This window comes from Nematostella vectensis, chromosome 14, assembly GCF_932526225.1.
Source record: "Nematostella vectensis chromosome 14, jaNemVect1.1, whole genome shotgun sequence".
NCBI classification, from domain to species: Eukaryota; Metazoa; Cnidaria; class Anthozoa; order Actiniaria; family Edwardsiidae; genus Nematostella; species Nematostella vectensis.
The window spans coordinates 11,753,833-11,773,871 of record NC_064047.1 but is presented as its reverse complement, the minus strand read 5'-3'; the positions used below and the strand labels follow the sequence as shown (position 1 = coordinate 11,773,871).

The following is a 20,039-nucleotide window of genomic DNA, read 5'->3' as shown; positions in this document are numbered from 1 at the left end:
AGAAAATATAAACGAAATGTGTTCTACAAGGGTTACACACCGAATTGGACTGAGGAAGTTTTTATAGTTGATAAAATACAATACACTAATCCATCCAGTCACTTACAAAACTAAGGATCTAAATAATAAAGACATACAAGGTAGTTATTAAAAGCCTGAATTATTAAAAGCCAAGCAGGATGTTTTCCGCATTGATTAAGTCATTTGGAGCGATTATAGTGGAAGGGGTACAGTGACGAATTTAGCAATTGGATTTTATTTAGGGATTTAAACGCACTATAAACACTTGTAGAAAAAAAGTATTGTACTAGTAAATATGGAAGCCAAAAAAGGACGAGGACGCCCACCCATACATAAGACTGAGGAGAATAGAACAAGAACTGTAAGAGAATCCAAGACTAGGTACATGCTGAATAAAGAGTACTACCCAATATGTGGAAACGGTAAAAACTACACGCTAGCAGGGAAGACTTCCACCTTAAGACTAAGAAGCACCGGAGGAACCAAAATGCACGCAACACAAACGATGTGACCACCAAGACATTCTAGAAAAATTAAAAACATACAGAAGCATACAATCCGACGGGTTCGTCACGAACCAGTTTGGTTCGTACATTTCAAAATAAAATATATAGTAAGTGTATATATGAGCGACTCACAGAAAATATGTAACCCTAATATAGACATGAATGAGAGAGACCTCAATAAACTGAGTAAGTCTGAACTTAACGGTTTACTGTTGAAGCTACAGGGGACAAAGCCTGTACCAGCACCTAGGACTGGACCACCAGTACCCACACCACGCAGGAGCGTCAAGCAGATGGCTCAGGAGTACGAGGACAAAATAATGCCACCACCACCGGAGTAGTTCCTACACCTAGGGCTCGTCGGCCAGTGCCGACACCTAGGGCTCGTAGGCCAAATCCTACAACTAAGGCTCGTAGGCCAGCGCCGACACCTAGAACCAATATAGCGCAGACGAGGCGCGCCTTGAGCGGTTACACCATGTCCTTCGAAATTGGGATAAAAAATGGTAGAGACCCACTAGCACAACTGCAAAGCACGGCTAAGGCCACCGACTACCATATCGCAAATACACTACAATCTATGAAAGGCCTCAAATTCGCTACAGCATTAAAGGTAACGTTCACGAAGGAGTCTGACGAGGGCTTAGAGTTTAAGACTGCCTAATTCAACATTACACCTCAAACAATAGTCAATAGTACCGATATTAGTGAGGCACTACAGAACACCCAGCAGCAAGTCCTGAATAAGATAGCCCAATGGGTATCTGAGGGGTCTGGCTGGACAATAGAATCAGTCGATGTCGATATCGTAAAATACCAGCCGATGAGAGGATCATCATACATCCAACTACGAAATAGCGCTAAAGGGTTGATTAACATAAAGAACGAGGACAGAGAGTGCTTAAGATGGTGCCACATCAGACACCTGAACCCAAAGGGTAAAGCCCCCCAGAGAATTTAGAAGCCTAATAGGAAATTTGTCAAAGAAATTGACTACTCAGGTGTTGAGTTCCCGGTGACTGTCAAACACTTTAACAAAGTCGAGAAGCAAAACCGGATCAACATCAATGTATTCAGTTACGATAACGCACAACCATACCCAATGTACATATCAAAGGAGAGGTTTGAAGGCCATATGGAGCTTCTACTAATCACTAAAGGTAGTAACAAGCACTATGTACTAATCAAAGACTTTAACAAATTCATGTTCAACCAAACGAAACACGAGCATAAGAAGCACTTTTGTTTTAGCTGCCTCCAGTGTTCCAGCTCTGAAAGAGTACTAACCAACCACATTGAGAACTGCCTCAAGATTAATGGAACAGAGGCGGTCAAGATGCCCGATAAGGAACACAGCACACTCAAGTTCATAAACCACCACAAGAAACAACCAGTACCATTCGTCATCTACACCGATTTTGAAGCTATAACTGAAAAGATCCATGGGTACACTGGAGCCTACCAAAACATACCGACTGTGGATTTGCCTATAAAGTAGTCTGCACCTACGACGACAAGTATACAAAGCAAACGCAGCTTTACAGGGGTGAGAAAGCTGTGTCAATAAAGCGCCAAAAATGTCAAAGCATGACGAGGATCAATTCCAAAAAGCCCAAGAGTGCCACATATGCAACAAAGAATACACTAAGAAGGACACTCGAGTTCGAGACCACTGCCACATAACTGGTAAGTACAGAGGCTCGGCGCACCAAGAGTGTACCCTGAAACTTAGAATCAATCCTCAGGAGATAAAGGTACCCGTTATATTTCACAACCTAAGAGGCTACGACAGCCATTTCATAATGCAGGAAATCGGAGCCATTGTAAAGAAACACACATATGTGAACGATAAGGGTGAAGAGAAGCAAATGAACATCAACACTATACCGAACAACATGGAGAAGTAAATGGCCTTTATGCTTGGCAACCACCTCACATTCATCGACAGCTTCCAGTTCATGAGCTCCAGCTTTGAGAGATTGGTAGGCAACCTACCTAGGGAGTCATTGAAATACACCTCCAAGAGGTTAAAAGGTGAGAAACTCGACCTTATGGCTAGAAAGGGTGTATACCCATACGACTACATGGACAGCTTTGAGATGTTCAACGACAAGCTACCAGCGAAGGAGGACTTCTATAGCACTATGTACGACCAACACATCTCAGAGGACGATTACAAACATGCTAAAAAAAGTGTGGAAGAAGTTTAACCTTAAAACCATGGGCGACTACCACGACCTATACCTCGAGTCTGGCATACTTCTGCTGGCTGACCTGTTTAAGAACTTTAGGAAAACGTGCCTAGAATACTATAAGCTAGATCCATGCAACTACTTCACATCCCCCGGTCTTTCATGGGACGCCATGCTAAAAATGACCGACATTAAACTGGAACTCATGACAGACATCAACATGTTCCAATTCATCGAGAAGGGTATGCGCGATGGTATATCATGTATAGCCAACAGATACAGCAAGGCCAACAATAAGTACATGGAATCACACGACGAGACGGCGCCCTCGAAGTATGTTATGTACTTGGATGCAAACAACTTGTACGGATGGGCTATGAGTCAGTACATACCAACTGGTGGATTCAGAAAAGAACATCAACAAGCTAAACCTAGCTGAGTACGAAGAGAATAGTAAAAAGGGGTTTATACTAGAAGCCTCCACGACCTCCACAACGACTACCAACTAGCCGCTGAAAGAGTGAACGTGCAAAAAGACATGCTGTCCGACTACTGCAGCAAAATAGCAGCCAAATACGGAATACAAACAGGTTTAATCTCAAAACCGATCCCAACCTTTAAAGACAAAGAGAAGTACGTACTACACTACAGAAACCTCTAGCTATACACAGACCTAGGCCTAAAAGTAACTAAAGTCCTCCGAGTCTTAGAAATCGACCATTCACCATGGCTAAAGCAGTATATAGACTTCAACACTGAAAAACGTAAGAAAGATTTCTTCAAACTGATGAACAACATCGTATTCGGAGAGACTATGGAGAACCTACGAAACAGGGTAGACGTCGAATGATGACTGAAGAAAAGAAACTACTAAAACTACTCAAACCCTCCTATATGAGTAGTAAGATATTCAACAAGGACTTAGTGGCCGTTCACAAAATCAAAAAGAGACACTGACCCTAAATAGGCCGGCCTATATGGGCATGTGCATCCTAGACCTCAGCAAGGTACTGATGTACGACTTCCACTACAACTACATCAAAGAGAAGTACGGAGACAAGGCAAATGCTACTATTCACAGATACAGACAGTCTGACCTACGAGATAGAGACAGAAGCCGTGTACCAAGATTTCTGGAACGACAAAGACAGTTTCGACAATAGTGACTACCCAAAGACCTCCACATACTTCAACGAAACCAACAAAAAAGGCATCAGCAAGTTCAAAGACGAGGCTGCAGGAATCCCCATCTGCGGGTTTGTCGGAAGGCGATCAAAGATGTACAGTTACATAAAAGACTACCAATCAGGAGCAAAGACAGCAAAGGGAATAAAAAAGAATGTGGTTAAGAGTAACATCAAGCATTAAGACTATAAAAAGACATTAATGGACGACAGACAGATGCACCACAAAATGAAGACCATCAGAAGCCAAAACCATAAGTTAGGAAGATACGAAATCAATAAAGTGTCACTCAGCTGTTTCGACGATAAAATGCATATATCAAAAAACGGAATCAAAATTTTAGCCTGTACGGGCACTATAAGATCGGACAATAACCCCGATCACGCATTTGCCAGAAGAATCTTTATTTGACACATACCGGCATCCATTAATAAGGTATACCATCTTAACGCACTGAAACTATTTCGAAAAAAGTTCTAGTATAGTAGCATATGACAGACAAGAGAGAAACTGGACGAGTAGAGAGGACGGTAGAAACAGTAATGTACAAAGACAATGGTGAACTCACAAACACTCAAGTAGAAGTCTACAAAGACTGCAAAGACGCACCTTTCCTAGAGTACGGCTATACAACATATAAAGACCCCAAAGGTGGGCCAGCCAGCGGTGCTGACTTAGTTATGTATGCGCGCGCAGAGATCTGGCTCGCTCTGGTGTTATCGGACCGCCATATTGTTTGGTCTTCCGTCCCCCCGTTCCGGTTCTATAAAAGCCTTTGTTACACGATCTGGTGTTGAGTTTGTCCCTTAAATTAACTGGCGAACACATTTGTTTTCTTACTATACTAAATATATATCAAGGACACACAAAACGGATACATTACCAAACGGATAAGTTTACTCAAATGTGCAGCGGTACACGGAGTCCCGTGAGGTGACTAACTAAATTAATTCAAGTGTCACGTATTCTGTGTAGGTTAGGTAGGTTTTAAAAGTCCGCGTTCAAGATCGTCCAACTTCAAATTTTTTGTGTTTAGCCATTTGTGGTATTTTCAATAAATTTGTAAAGCCTGCAGCAAGCGTTAAATACATTTATATGGCGATCGACGGACGACAGTTGGCGCCACCGGGCAAAATCTACGTTTGTTACGCCAGTGTGTACCAACATCATGCACATAGCCAGATGACAATATGCAGACGAGTAGACGACAGAGAGGACGAACTAAATAAATCTTAACTTCAGAGACTAATATATACAGAATGCTTACATATACTTATCGAAATTAGCATGCCTTAAATGAAAGGACTCTGACGGGACGCTTCTAAACTGGTGACGAACAAAGGGTGTACAAAACATCTAGTAAAACAAAAATTCTGAGTTTCGCTCTAACATTCGTAATGGACTTTAAGGGGATGATAAGAATTCTAGGGACTGTAAAAGCTTTTTTTTGCTTCAGTGTTCATCGTGACCGCTTTTTCATGAAAAACCGGTCAAATTTGTGCAAAATACCGTCCTTTACTATTTTAATATTTTAATAGTTTCTGTGCTCTTAAAAGAGCACAGAAACGCTAATTCGACAATATCTAAAAAGCTGCTTCATGATATGAAAAAGCAGTAGCAATTATATATTTTTTCAAAATACCGTTTCTTCATAAGAAAAAAATGCGTAACAGTCCATGGGAAAAAGGCGGCTTTTTTCTTATAAAAAGACTATAAATAATAAATATCATTTATGAATATATGAGCTATGCGCCTGCACTTCCATCTAAACTTATTTTGAGCCCCAATTTAGCCTTTAATGCCGCAATGACGCAGGGGCTTAAAAATATGGTAGGATGACAGTGGTGTGGGTCAGTAATTGTGAAGGGTGATGGAGTAGCCATGTTGATAGTGTAAACTGAACTGAATTTAGGGGGTAAAGTTGATGGTGGAAAGAGTGGGTTTGGATATTAACTGTGATATAAAGGTTGATAAGCATTGACGGTTGAGGGATGATAAAAAGATAAAGTAGGGATTGAAGCTACTCCAGCTTAATTATTTTCGATAGCTTCTGTTACACCAGCTCTACCAGCTTCATCTGTTACAGCAGCTTTCAGGCCCCGGGTGTGCTATTTTTTTATTTACCTCCAGTCACTCAACTTACTCGTCAGGTAAGAAAGAAACTGTTCAGGTTGATTTAGAATTTTCACCGGGTGCCGGGGAGGCTAAAAGCTCGTCGGGCAGGCCGGAAATTACCTTTGGGTCGGGTTTCTCCGGTTCTCTTACAGAGGGGTGTTTATTTAGTGTTTCACGGATATATTGCTTGCACACTATAGTATTAGATGCGGTGAAGTGTGTGGGGAGTGTGTGTATGCTTGAGATAAAAGGAGGATAAATAGGGAGATTGTGGTAAGGCGTGTACGTGTGAAAGGAAACAGAAAGGAGACAGAGAAGGATATTAGTTGTAGAGGTAGAGTAGAGTGGTTAAATAGGAGGATAAATAGGGAGATTGTGGTAGGGCGTTTACGTGTGAAAGGAAACAGAAAGGAGACAGAGAAGGATATTAGTTGTAGAGGTAAAGTAGAGTGGTTCTCAAAAACCTGTGAAATACTATCTAGTTTATTTAGTACAAATATACTGTAATGTCTTTGTTCTCTTTTGTTCTGGCATGACTATACACTTAAACAATTACATTCTGTTTCACCGTATTTTGAAAACCACAAAAAAAGAAGAGAGAGGGCTGCGTAGTGGTGTGGGCTATAACATAGTGATTTTAGCGTAAAGGTTAAAAGGCGATCCGATAAACTTGGTTGATAATTTAGAATGATTAAAGGCAAACAAGCAAAATATATTTTTTTATATTTTTTTAGGAAAAATCATGGAAGGTATTGTGAAGAGTAATGAAAAAGCGAGAAAGGGACGAAATAAGGTATAGAGGTAAATGTTAAGAAAGTTTTTGAAATGTGTCGGATCTATACCCGTCTTGTATAAGTTTTGAATAAATAGAGAGTTCATGCTTTGTTGGTTGCAGCAAGTTCTCTAAAGAAGACATTGTCGAAGCTTTTTTGTAATGCAAAGGCTAGGTATAGATCTCTGTAATTACTAGAACATTTTGACATTGTCACTCCTTGGCAGCCGCAGGAAATGTTTAGTTATGGGTTGGTAACTACAAAATTCTTGAAAAAGCTCTTAGTTCAATAAATGTACAAGAACGCACAGTCCCCCTATCTGCCGCCACTATTTTCTCGAGAACTTCTCCCCCAGGGGGGGAGGGTAGGGGGAAGTCAGAAGACGGGGGTGATCGTTCTATATTTATACAATTTTGACCAACTGCTATTCGTTACGGGGATGTCTTAGTGGGTGTGAGGATTAAAATGGAGACCAAAAACATCTCGGACTTTTATTCAGTCCTTCTTCAGGGGGTGTTTAATGTTTTTTTCTGATTCTGCTATCTCTTAGACCATATATTCTTCTCCCTGGTGTTGCCATGTATCACTTACGGCTTATCCGTTTACGGGGCCTGCGGCTCAGATCTAAATATCATTCAGTCATTCTTAGACAGGTGTTATAAAAGCCGGTTCGTATCTACACCTGTTTGTATAAGCGATATACTGACCAAGCAAGACTGTAAACTGTATGAAAAAGCTGTAGCCATTCCAAACCACCCATTACATTCATACTTACCCGCTATAAAAGAAACCAAATACAATCTTCGTGGTACGCGCTATATAACACCAAATGTAAAAACTGAACGATTTAAGAACACTTTTATCAACCGAATTGCATTCAAACATTTAATGTAACTTAGCAGTTTGCGAAACTCAGAATTTTTGTTTTACTAGATGTTTTGTACACCCTTTGTTCGTCACCAGTTTAGAAGCGTCCCGTCAGAGTCCTTTCATTTAAGGCATGCTAATTTCGATAAGTATATGTAAGCATTCTGTATATATTTAGTCTCTGAAGTTAAGATAATAAAGATTATTATTATTATCATTATCATTATCGTTATCGTTATCGTTATCGTTATCGTTACCGTTACCGTTACCGTTACCGTTACCGTTACCGTTACCGTTATCGTTATCGTTATCGTTATCGTTATCGTTATCGTTATCATTATCATATCATTATCATTATCATTATCATTATCATTATCATTATCATTATCATTATCATTATCATTATCATTATCATTATCATTATCATTATCATTATCATTATCATTATCATTATCATTATCATTATCATTATCATTATCATTATCATTATCATTATCATTATCATTATCATTATCATTATCATTATCATTATCATTATCATTATCATTATCATTATCATTATCATTATCATTATCATTATCATTATCATTATCATTATCATTATCATTATCATTATCATTATCATTATCATTATCATTATCATTATCATTATCATTATCATTATCATTATTATTATTATTATTATTATTATTATTATTATTATTATTATTATTATTATTATTATTATTATTATTATTATTATCATTATTATTATTATTATTATCTTAGGTCCTGCCAAAGATACCCCAAAACTATGAGTTTATCTCAGTCTAACTAGCACGTTTCACAATAAAGCTTTTCAAATCAAAATACGAAAAATAATGCAGTAGCGTATAAGTATGAATTCTATTTGCGCCCAATAAGCTGGAAAAGCTAGAGAGTGCTCTATAACACTTTCTAATGAGAATAAATTAGGTTGGTTCTACAAAAACGCTTTAGTCATTCTTAATTACCTTGGTCGGGAGGAGGGTGTACAACCAATCATTTGCATGAATCGGAACCCATATATTTACTTACCGTAAATATCGTCTCACATGATGAACTGGTATCCTTTGTTATGTGCCAGCCTTGTAGCAGATACCCCCTTGGTCTACAAATCGACAAAGGAGCACGTGCATCACTATTCCATTCTAATTTAGAATTGCATGTAGACAATATCAGCACATCATTTTTTTCTCGTATAGCTACGCCACAGGTGCAGCTAGCAGTTGGCGATTCATTGCATGTCCACATGCGTGTGTGTATCTGAAAAGAAGATAACATCGTGGCTCAAATGTCAAGACGAAAAAGAATAAGCCCTTTTCTCAGTCCAAGATCATTTCATACTTATGTAAGGTAAGTTCATTAGGTTTAAAAAACTTACTTCGGTAGAGGCTTCATTATCTTTAAATAACATGAAATCTCCAAGCTTCAAGAATGTGTAATCCCTACAAGAATAAGAAAAAACATTTGGTGAAGATTTACATTACAGAAATGAATTAAGAATCATATTAATATATCAGGCTAATTTTCTTTCATTTTCTCAATTTTGTAAGTAAGGGTTAGATAATAGACGCGAGTGTTCTATGGGATTTAGGACACGAATTAACCCCCAAAAATTGATATTTTTTTTAATGAGAGCCCTAAATTCCATAGAACACGAGTGGTCATTATCTAACATTCTTAGAAAGTTAACACTGCCACGAGATATTTTTAAATGCTTTTATACTAGATACCAATGGCAAATCAACATCATTAAATGTAAAACAATTAAAATAATATCTTCGTCGAAGGCCATTGTCTAAGTGATCAACATCATTAGTCAATACTGACGGATCAATTGTGTGCGAATATAACTACAATCTGTTACAAAACTAATGGGACACTTCCCCACCCCCTTCCCTAATGTTGGAGGGCAAATAATCACCTTGCTACTGCTTGTGTTTTGAGCTGAAAAATCGCCTCTAACCAATATTAATCGGGGGGAGAGGGTTGGCGGTTGTTCGTATGGGAAGTGTCCCACTTACTTTTGTTGAGGATTGTAGATTTCTGGCTCTGTTGAAATTCTAATCATCGCTGCAAGACTCGAAGCGCGCGGTTAAAAAAAGCCATAATCGGAGAAACAAAGTAAGAAAAAAGTCACAAAAGAGGAAGCGAGAAACAAATCAACGGCGAAACACAAAAAAGTACTCTCTGCAGACCCGAGAGAAATAAACCATGGTCTTCAGGTGTTATTTCGTCTTTGTTTCGCTGAGCTATGTTGAAATGTTTGATATATTATATTTCGATATTTCGTTATGTGTTCCAAGAATATGATATCTGTAACGTGCGCATTACGCGAGTTACAGCAAAAAAAGACAGCTTGACCCTTGGGTTAGCTTGGAATTTATTTTAAGTTACCTCAAGGAAAGTTTCTTTTCTATAACCAACGGCCTCTCTGATGATACTACAGGAGTACGACTACTATAGGAGTACTCCTGTAGTAGTCGTACTCCTATAGTAGTCGTACTCCTGTAGTAGTCGTACTCCTGTAGTAGTCGTCACAGAGGATAGGAGTACGACTACTACAGGAGTACAACTACTACAGGAGTACGACTACTACAGGAGTACGACTACTACAGGAGTACGACTACTACAGGAGTACGACTACTACAGGAGTACGACTACTACAGGAGTACGACTACTACAGGAGTACGACTACTACAGGAGTGCGACTACTACAGGAGTACGACTACTACAGGAGTACGACTACTACAGGAGTACGACTACTATAGGAGTACGACTACTATAGAAGTACGACTACTATAGGAGTACGACTACTACAGGAGTACGACTACTACAGGAGTACGACTACTACAGGAGTACGACTACTACAGGAGTACGACTACTATAGGAGTACGACTAGGAGTACGACTACTATAGGAGTACGACTACTATAGGAGTACGACTACTATAGGAGTACGACTACTATAGGAGTACGACTACTACAGGAGTACGACTACTACAGGAGTACGACTACTATAGGAGTACGACTACTATAGGAGTACGACTACTATAGGAGTACGACTACTATAGGAGTACGACTAATATAGGAGTACGACTACTACAGGAGTACGACTACTATAGGAGTACGACAACTATAGGAGTACGACTACTACAGGAGTACGACTACTACAGGAGTACAACTACTACAGGAGTACGACTACTACAGGAGTACGACTACTACAGGAGTACGACTACTATATGAGTACGACTACTACAGTAGTACGACTACTACAGAAGTACGACTACTACAGAAGTACGACTACTACAGGAGTACGACTACTACAGAAGTACGACTACTATAGGAGTACGACTACTACAGGAGTACGACTACTACAGGAGTACGACTACTATAGGAGTACGACTACTACAGGAGTACGACTACTACAGGAGTACGACTACTATAGGAGTACGACTACTACAGAAGTACGACTACTACAGTAGTACGACTACTACAGAAGTACGACTACTACAGAAGTACGACTACTACAGGGGTACGACTACTACAGGAGTACGACTACTATAGGAGTACGACTACTACAGGAGTACGACTACTACAGTAGTACGACTACTATAGGAGTACGACTACTACAGGAATATGACTACTATAGGAGTACGACTACTATAGGAGTACGACTACTACAGGAGTACGACTACTACAGGAGTACGACTACTATAGGAGTACGACTACTATAGGAGTACGACTACTACAGGAGTACGACTACTACAGGAGTACGACAACTATAGGAGTACGACTACTATAGGAGTACGACTACTATAGGAGTACGACTACTATAGGAGTACAACTACTATATGAGTACGACTACTACAGGAGTACGACTACTACAGGAGTACGACTACTATAGGAGTACAACTACTATAGGAGTACGACTACTACAGGAGTACGACTACTATAGGAGTACGACTACTATAGGAGTACGACTACTACAGGAGTACGACTACTATAGAAATACGACTACTACAGGAGTACGACTACTATAGGAGTACGACTACTACAGGAGTACGACTACTACAGGAGTACGACTACTACAGGAGTACGACTACTATAGGAGTACGACTACTACAGGAGTACGACTACTATAGGAGTACGACTACTATAGGAGTACGACTACTATAGGAGTACGACTACTACAGGAGTACGACTACTATAGGAGTACGACTACTACAGGAGTACGACTACTACAGGAGTACGACTACTACAGGAGTACGACTACTACAGGAGTACGACTACTATAGGAGTGCGACTAATATAGGAGTACGACTACTATAGGAGTACGACTACTATAGGAGTACGACTACTACAGGAGTACGACTACTACAGGAGTACGACTACTACAGGAGTACGACTACTACAGGAGTACGACTACTATAGGAGTACGACTAATATAGGAGTACGACTACTATAGGAGTACGACTACTACAGGAGTACGACTACTACAGGAGTACGACTACTACAGGAGTACGACTACTACAGGAGTACGACTACTATAGGAGTACGACTAGGAGTACGACTACTATAGGAGTACGACTACTATAGGAGTACGACTACTATAGGAGTACGACTACTACAGGAGTACGACTACTACAGGAGTACAGCTACTACAGGAGTACGACTACTACAGAAGTACGACTACTACAGGAGTACGACTACTATAGGAGTACGACTATTATAGAAATACGACTACTACAGGAGTACGACTACTACAGGAGTACGACTACTACAGGAGTACGACTACTATAGGAGTACGACTAATATAGGAGTACGACTACTATAGGAGTACGACTACTATAGGAGTACGACTACTACAGGAGTACGACTACTACAGGAGTACGACTACTACAGGAGTACGACTACTATAGGAGTACGACTAATATAGGAGTACGACTACTATAGGAGTACGACTACTATAGGAGTACGACTACTACAGGAGTACGACTACTACAGGAGTACAGCTACTACAGGAGTACGACTACTACAGAAGTACGACTACTACAGGAGTACGACTACTATAGGAGTACGACTATTATAGAAATACGACTACTACAGGAGTACGACTACTACAGGAGTACGACTACTATAGGAGTACGACTACTATAGGAGTACGACTACTATAGGAGTACGACTATTATAGAAATACCACTACTACAGGAGTACGACTACTATAGGAGTACGATTATTATATTATCCACTGTATTTCTTTGGGAACATTTTACAAACAGGCTTTTGTATTTTTGGGGTGGCAGGTTTCCATTCTTTTTGGGTGTATGACATTTTGAGCTCTGTTGGACCTTTCCATCATGTTTATACCTGAATACTCTCCTCCTGTCCACCCACCCCTGGGCAATTATCACTCGAACGTTCAAGGCATATGAATCCTAAGCCCATTCAGTCTTTGGCTATCAAGTCATAGCCCATTCATTCTAAAGGGACATTGTCAAATATCTAAATTCAAGAGTTATATATATATTTATATGTTTCTTCTTTTTTTTAATTTGTATTCTGTTTACCACATGCTTTTTGCGGGGAAATGAGATGATTTAAGCTTTTATCACTATCAAGTCATTAAAACAAATATGAAATACTTTATGTGTCAAGTCATTTTCTCCCAGTGCATTTTCTGCAGTGGCTGGTCCAGGTGTGGTTTTGTTGTCAAATGGAGCCATCACAAGCAAAAAAAGTATTTTCGCAACAAAAATGAATAATGAATGGACTTCAAAATTCCTTTTTTTCTCAAGCAAATTACACAAGCGCAGATCCGAAAATAAAATCTAAATTAGTCTTTTATAGTGTAAAACTTACCTCTTTTCGAGGTAAAGGATACCTTTTTAAATATCAAGAAAAATACAGTTGTATTATCAGCTACAATTAATCCATGCAATGATTTTCGAATCGAGCCATCATTCATTATCTGATTTTTTATCGAAATTCCAGCAGCTTGAATGAATGAATGAGTACCATGCGTATCACGGCATATATTTTGTTCTTTCACCGCATGGGGCAAAAAGCGGTCAATACAAAGCCACAGAACCTGAACATCTCCCCTATAACGGTCCCCCTAACCAGTTAAGTGGTAAAAGTTGATGCCATCAGATAAATCGTCAACGTAGATGATATCGAAACTGTAGATCCAAATCCCGAGTCAATTTGTAAACGTAAATCGTCCACGATGTTAAATCGTAGAATAAACGAACATCGACTACGATAACGTAAATCGTAAGACGATATAACGTAGGACGATGATATCGTCCTACGTGTTCCAGATAGGTGAAGTGATCCAAAAATTCTAGACCCCCATTCAGCTATAACAGCGCCTGCACAAGGCAATATGAATACTAAATATTCATGATCGACCGACAAAACCGGACGGGCCAAATTTAAACCATATTTATTTGTTAAAATTAAACATCAAAATCTTAAAATGTTTAAACCATATTTTCTTTGTTTAAATCAAACAAAAAAATATCACAAGTTTCAACACTTATTTCGGGCTTTTGCTTCAATCATCAATCAAAAAGTAAACAGCTTCAAATATTTTATTTCAACATTTTTTAAATCAAATATAAAATTGCTCTTGTTTAAACCTTTTTTATTTTTGGATTAAATATTGTTACAATTGGGCAGGCATATGATTGGTTTTTTTCAATGTTTTGATGTTTCAAATGTCAAAAAAGTTTTTTTCAGAAAAGGAAGTATTTTGGACTGATTACCTCGTCCCGCATTGCTTCGCTATTTTTTCATCGATAAAATTGCCGCGAATATCACTTTAACTCTCTAAGGAGTTGTCCATAGGCCCGGGAGGAGCCTACACATACGTTTCCTGGCCTTTTGACATACCCATTGAAGACGAAGTTCGTTGGGTTTTCGATCCTGCACCTTTGGCAACGTAAAATACGCAGCTTCACCACGCAGCGTTACGGCATGATACATTAAAGCAATAGCTCTCTGGTGTTTATTATACAAAAATTGACTCAGCGGCGAGCGATGAACGATGAAACCGTCGATTAACCCCTCTTCTACGATCGCCATGTTTACAACACTGTATGCCCTTTCTTTAGTCAAAACTCAGAGATATTCATGTATGCTTTACGATACAAACTTTTCTCCTCAGTGTGATTAAATGTGGGTCTTATTCTCTGATATCCGAATAAACAGTCTCGATAAATCATGGAATAAGCCGCATACAGTACTGCAAAATGCCGTCTTCTAGTCGCTTTGTCAATAGCGCGATAAGCCAAAATTCTTGGTTGTTTATAATTGCTGGCCGCTCCAAAGAACCAAAGGGGCTCATCGCCTTACTATCGGTTGAGATTGCATTAAACTTTGGTCGATATTTTCGTAAAAAATGGCATTTTGAAGCGAGTTTTCACACCCCATATCGTGCAAAAAATACAAAGGTTTGTATGGCTTATTGGGATCATTTTAGAGGTGAGAAAGGTACTTTCAATTACTTTTCAATTTTCAAACAGATAGTTAAAGACATAGACTATCCTAGCTCCCGTGCTGGAAGCGTACTTGTCCGTTATTGACGGGCGTGACGTGACGAACATTATACCTCTTTCTCGTCAAGTCCCATCCTTGCTTCGGAACCAGAGTCTGGTCTCTGGCTAATAGCACTAAAACGCCAGGATCGAGCGAGTACAACAAAGAGCCTTTCAAAGAACCCGCGTTGGCGAACTCTCTTAGAGCCATGAGAAGATAAACTCCTAACTCTGTTTTTTTTTTTTAATTTTGACAGAGAACTAAAGCACAAACTGACCTCAATGTACGCAGCTTCGTCGTCTCTTCTCCTTAGTCACAGCCGCACAAGAAAAAGAATGCTATATAGTGAAACTATTTCATAACTTGGTCTATATAGTTCTTGATGACTGGCCAGCACCCCGTATGGCTGTGCTGTTCCTGCTGATCCTTTTGGCCGATATGACCTTTTTTTTTTGTAAATCTGTAATGTGTTAAGGGTCCATGGACGTATCTCATTGCTATGCATCTTGGTAACTATACGCGTGCCATTTTATCCGCTTTACGTCCTTAATGTAGAGTTAGTGTTGTATCGTGATTATATAGTCGTTTAACCAATAACGATGTTAAAAATTATTAGCTTCTATTAACAATAAGTTTTCAAAATAAAATAAAAATTCAGTTCTATTTAGTTCTAGTGACGTAAATAACGACAAATCATTACACCTTTGCAGACAATCATGTCAAACACCAAAGTTTCCCACTCTCATTAGCTTAGATTTGAATTATATTTTGAGTAAAAATAAGGCGGACCTACTTACCTTCCGTCGAATGTAAAAAAATGTGGGTCGTTTACACATGAGCATGTCTTGTGTTCTGTGTGCTCTATTGATACCTGTGAAAACAGCAGTGCAAAATGTGCCTACTGGAGAGAGACCTGTGATTTTCTTGTGATAAAACACAAGATTTTAATAAATTTGAAAACCTAAGAAGACGGTTGTTTTTACATGCTTAGAGCATGTAAAAATGCTTGTGAAAATATCCATGAAAATACCTGTGAAAAATCCTGTTAAAAGCAGTAGAAATGCCCAGAAAATCACAGGTAAAAACACAGGTTTCAGCATTTAACCAACCTGTGAAAAATCTGTGAAAAGACTCCTTTAATAAAACCTGTGAAATGGTTTCATAGGATTTGATACCTTTAAAAATACTTGAAAAAAAATAAAAATCCTTGATGAGCAACAGAAAAAGCCAAAAAATTAAAAAGGGTTTTATCTTGACAAACATGTGAAAGAACCTGTGAAAACAACCTGTGAAAAACCTTTGAAAGTACCTCTAAAAATAATCACAGGTTATTTTCACAAGTATTTTCACGGGTTTCCTTCTCTCCTAAGAACAATATTTCACCACAAAATTATAACTTTCACCCATTGACTCCTGGCTATTTTTGAGCTGAATTTACAAAAAAAAAACTGAAGACTGAAAACAGATACCTCCCCCCCCTATTTTGAGTTTTTTTACAGCCCGTCAAAGTCAAACACTGCTGCACCTAGTCAGCGGTATCCTAGCTTTCCAACAGTTCTTTGCGGTCCCTACTTTTAATACCTTATCGCTTCACTAAGGCAAGCACAAGTTGATGGTTGCTTGTATTTTTTCCATCAAAAAACAGCTATGAGCATATTAGGAGAGTGTCCTAGGTCATCATAAAGTCTATTGGGACATAATTGAGTGCTGTGCTTATGGATATTTGTAAGCAGAGGTTGATTCATGGTGATTTTTTCTTGTTTGGCTTTGCCCGGATGAGAAAATAATTTTCTGATAAATCACCCCAGCTCTCCTAAATGGTGTCTTTTCTGAGACCAAATTGATTCCAAAATTGTTTACACTGCTATTCTGAGCCTGTATGACAGGGAATTGATTTGTTTGGCTTCGGGGTGAAAATACCATAAATTATTTAAAAAAAAAAACATCTAACTTTGCGGAGAGGAGTGTTGACTGTCCCTCCACTCGTGAGTTTTTCCCTGGATTCTCCAGAATGCCTTGCAATCCGTAATGGCATCCAAGTGGTTTTACAAGCCTTCAAGGAGTAGACATTGTGTTTTGAGGCCATTGAAATTAACCGGGAAGGTCAGAATAAAGGTATCTATTTGTGTCTCGGGCTGTGTTTGCTGATCTCTAACCCTTGTGTGGTATTTTGAGCGTTTTGTTAAGAGGGTTGATTCAGTTGTTTTTCCTTGTTCGATTTAAAATTTGTCAAAGTACCTGTGCTATTATTTGGCTTAAGAGTAGTAGCTATCACCTTGGTTGTATGCATATCTTCAAGACCATTTATCCCTTAGACTGATGCCTGAGTATCTTCATCTTGTTGTGTTTATTTTGCATTTATGAATTTTGTTGGTTGTGGGTATTTCTCAAAGCCGGTACAGGCCGGTTGAGGGGTCAATGTGTTAACAAAGAATTGAAGTATTGTAACAAAGTAAGATTAAATACAAGGAAGATAATGTTTACTGTTACTACATATACCCGAGAGTTACGTTTGAGCTGGTGCACCAGACGAATACTCAAATAGGTGGGCTCGCGGGCGCACGAAGTCGGCACTTTCAAATGTTCGCAAATTTCGAAATTACCACTTTCGAATGCATTCCGATTCCACGGTAACCGATGGCGCGTTCTGTAAGCAATGCACCTCCTATTGGCGCGTGCGTTGAAATCAGACCACCAAAGCAGCGCAAATATTGTATCTGAAAAAGAAAATTACATTGTTTTTCTTTTGAAAACCTGTTTTTCCCGTAAGTCTTCCTGTTTTCACAAATTGACAAAGCTATCGAGCAAAACAGGAGAAAATAGCCTATCAAAATAGACAAACAAGCAAAACTTTCATGGACATTTTCTTTTTTATGCTTTTGTGTGTATGTATCTTGAAAATCAGCACGTCTACCCTAAAGCTTTTTAAGTTATTAAAGTTTCTGTGAGGCTCTTTCGCTGGCATGTAGTCGGTAATTGAGATGGCTCGAGCGTATAACGGGGGTCGAGGGGATGAATATAGATTTGATATCTAAATGAGAATTTTAGCCGATAGTATTTCGGCAGAGGATCGAGTACTATTGATCTGTGATCACCGGATATTTTTCAGCCAAAGGACATAATGGCAACTGGCGATTTCTGATTTGAAGGGAGGAATTCTCGTGCGCGTCCATTGTTTCTCGAAGATGTGTGTCAGGACGAATATCCGCAAGAATGAAATGAGTAACAATTTCTTTTTTTTTTTTCATTGAATTATCAATCCTGAAAGAACAAAATGTTTAATATAGACTTAAATAAATGTTCTTCAAAATCCATCGACTTTAGTTTTAGTTATTAGCTTTCTTAATTCTGAGTTTACTTTGCCGTTTTTCGCAATTTATCAACCTCAGGCCCACTCTTTCTCATATATTTATAAATTCTTATTTTGTTATTTGAGAGTGTTTTGCACTTCACCCGCTAAAACCTCAAATAGACTGATTTTTTTATGTTCTTGTTAACTCTTTCCATTCTAAATCAGCACACCTTATTCAAAACAAAGGATATTCTTGGATTGAGTTTACTTTTAGGGCTGGACCCTTCACCGAATGTAGTTGTAGAATGTCATCTCAAGGCTGGATCACACTTACTTGCAGATTTTTCCTTAGGTTTTATTTAAACTTTTGGAAAGTGACAAGTCAAATAATTCCTGTAGACCCTATTTTGCTCACTCGGCCTGCGGCCTCGTTCTGTACAAAAAGCCCGCGAACTGAAATTTCTCATTACGGACCGAGCAAGCGAGGTGAAAAGGTGGTAAAAGGTAATTTCGCCAACGTTGTTGTATCGCCCACGTCTATAAGAGTAGTTTCGACCACGCATCAAGAGTTGCTTCGCCCACGCATCAAGGTGTTTCGCCCACGGATAAAAATACTCTGGGTTACTCTCGGTCTCTCTCATTAGAAAACATTTTTTCGAACGTATATCGCGCTGCTTTAGAAAAATCAAAACTAATGGAACACTCTATCGATCGCAACGATCTTTATGGCAAAAACAACTCAGATATGTGGGATTCTTTTTCGCCATAAAATATAGCTCTCATAAGTGGAATTATGTCAGATTATGTGGTATTCTGCCTGATTTTGTTTGATGCGCTTGTTTGTGAGCGAGCGTAAACCGGTATATAAACATGTCGTTGCTTATACGATAGTAAAAATTATTCAACGATAGTGAACTCGCTCCTTCGGCGTGCGTACGGCTATAACTATTCCAGTGCTCCCCCGATTGCCACGATCTTTATGTCAAATTAAAGCTCATATATAAAGGAATCTTTTTCGGGGGGTCTGTTTGATGCGCTTGTTTATGAGCGAGCGTAAACCGGAATATTTTAGTCGCCGGCGACATATAAACATGTCGCTGTTTTACAAAGACACTAGAACAACAATAGTGAATTCGCTCCTTCGGCGTGCGTACGGCTATAACTATTCGAACGCTCTCCCGATTGCCACGATCCGTAGGTCAACTTAAGGCTCACATATAGGTGAATCGTTTTTGGGGGTCTGTTTGATGCGTTTTTATTGTTCCTGACCCATTCTAGGCGATGGGTGGGAAGACAAACAGACCATCATCTTCCATTCTCTGAAGAAGCTCGTCACCATGTGTCCGGCGAAGGTTATGCCACTGCAACTGTTGGAGCCAGTGCACCTGCCCTCTTGTGGTGGAGTACGTTCGCAGTGACATCAGCACATCTCTCAGCTGACGCTCCGACTCTGTCTGCCTTATTATCCGCGTCAGTTCAGCGGCAGCATCGAACATCGTCCACATCAGGTTGGAGGGAGCACTGCGA

At 39.2% G+C, this 20,039-nt stretch overlaps 1 protein-coding gene across 5 annotated transcripts in view; it reads right to left on the bottom strand.

Moving 5' to 3' along the window:
- LOC5504423 (von Willebrand factor D and EGF domain-containing protein) overlaps positions 1 to 20,039 on the bottom strand; it is a 135,990-nt gene that overhangs the window by 61,520 nt on the left and 54,431 nt on the right. For all 5 annotated transcript variants that reach the window (XR_007306498.1, XR_007306499.1, XM_048721668.1 and 2 more), the window contains 3 exons: positions 16,018 to 16,091; positions 9,062 to 9,125; positions 8,716 to 8,943 (listed from right to left, as the gene is read on the bottom strand). Coding sequence is in view for 3 of the 5 variants with exons in the window: in XM_048721668.1 (XP_048577625.1) it covers positions 8,716 to 8,943; positions 9,062 to 9,125; positions 16,018 to 16,091 (366 nt within the window). In the remaining 2 variants the exon portion in view is untranslated. The remainder of the gene's footprint in view (positions 1 to 8,715; positions 8,944 to 9,061; positions 9,126 to 16,017; positions 16,092 to 20,039) is intronic.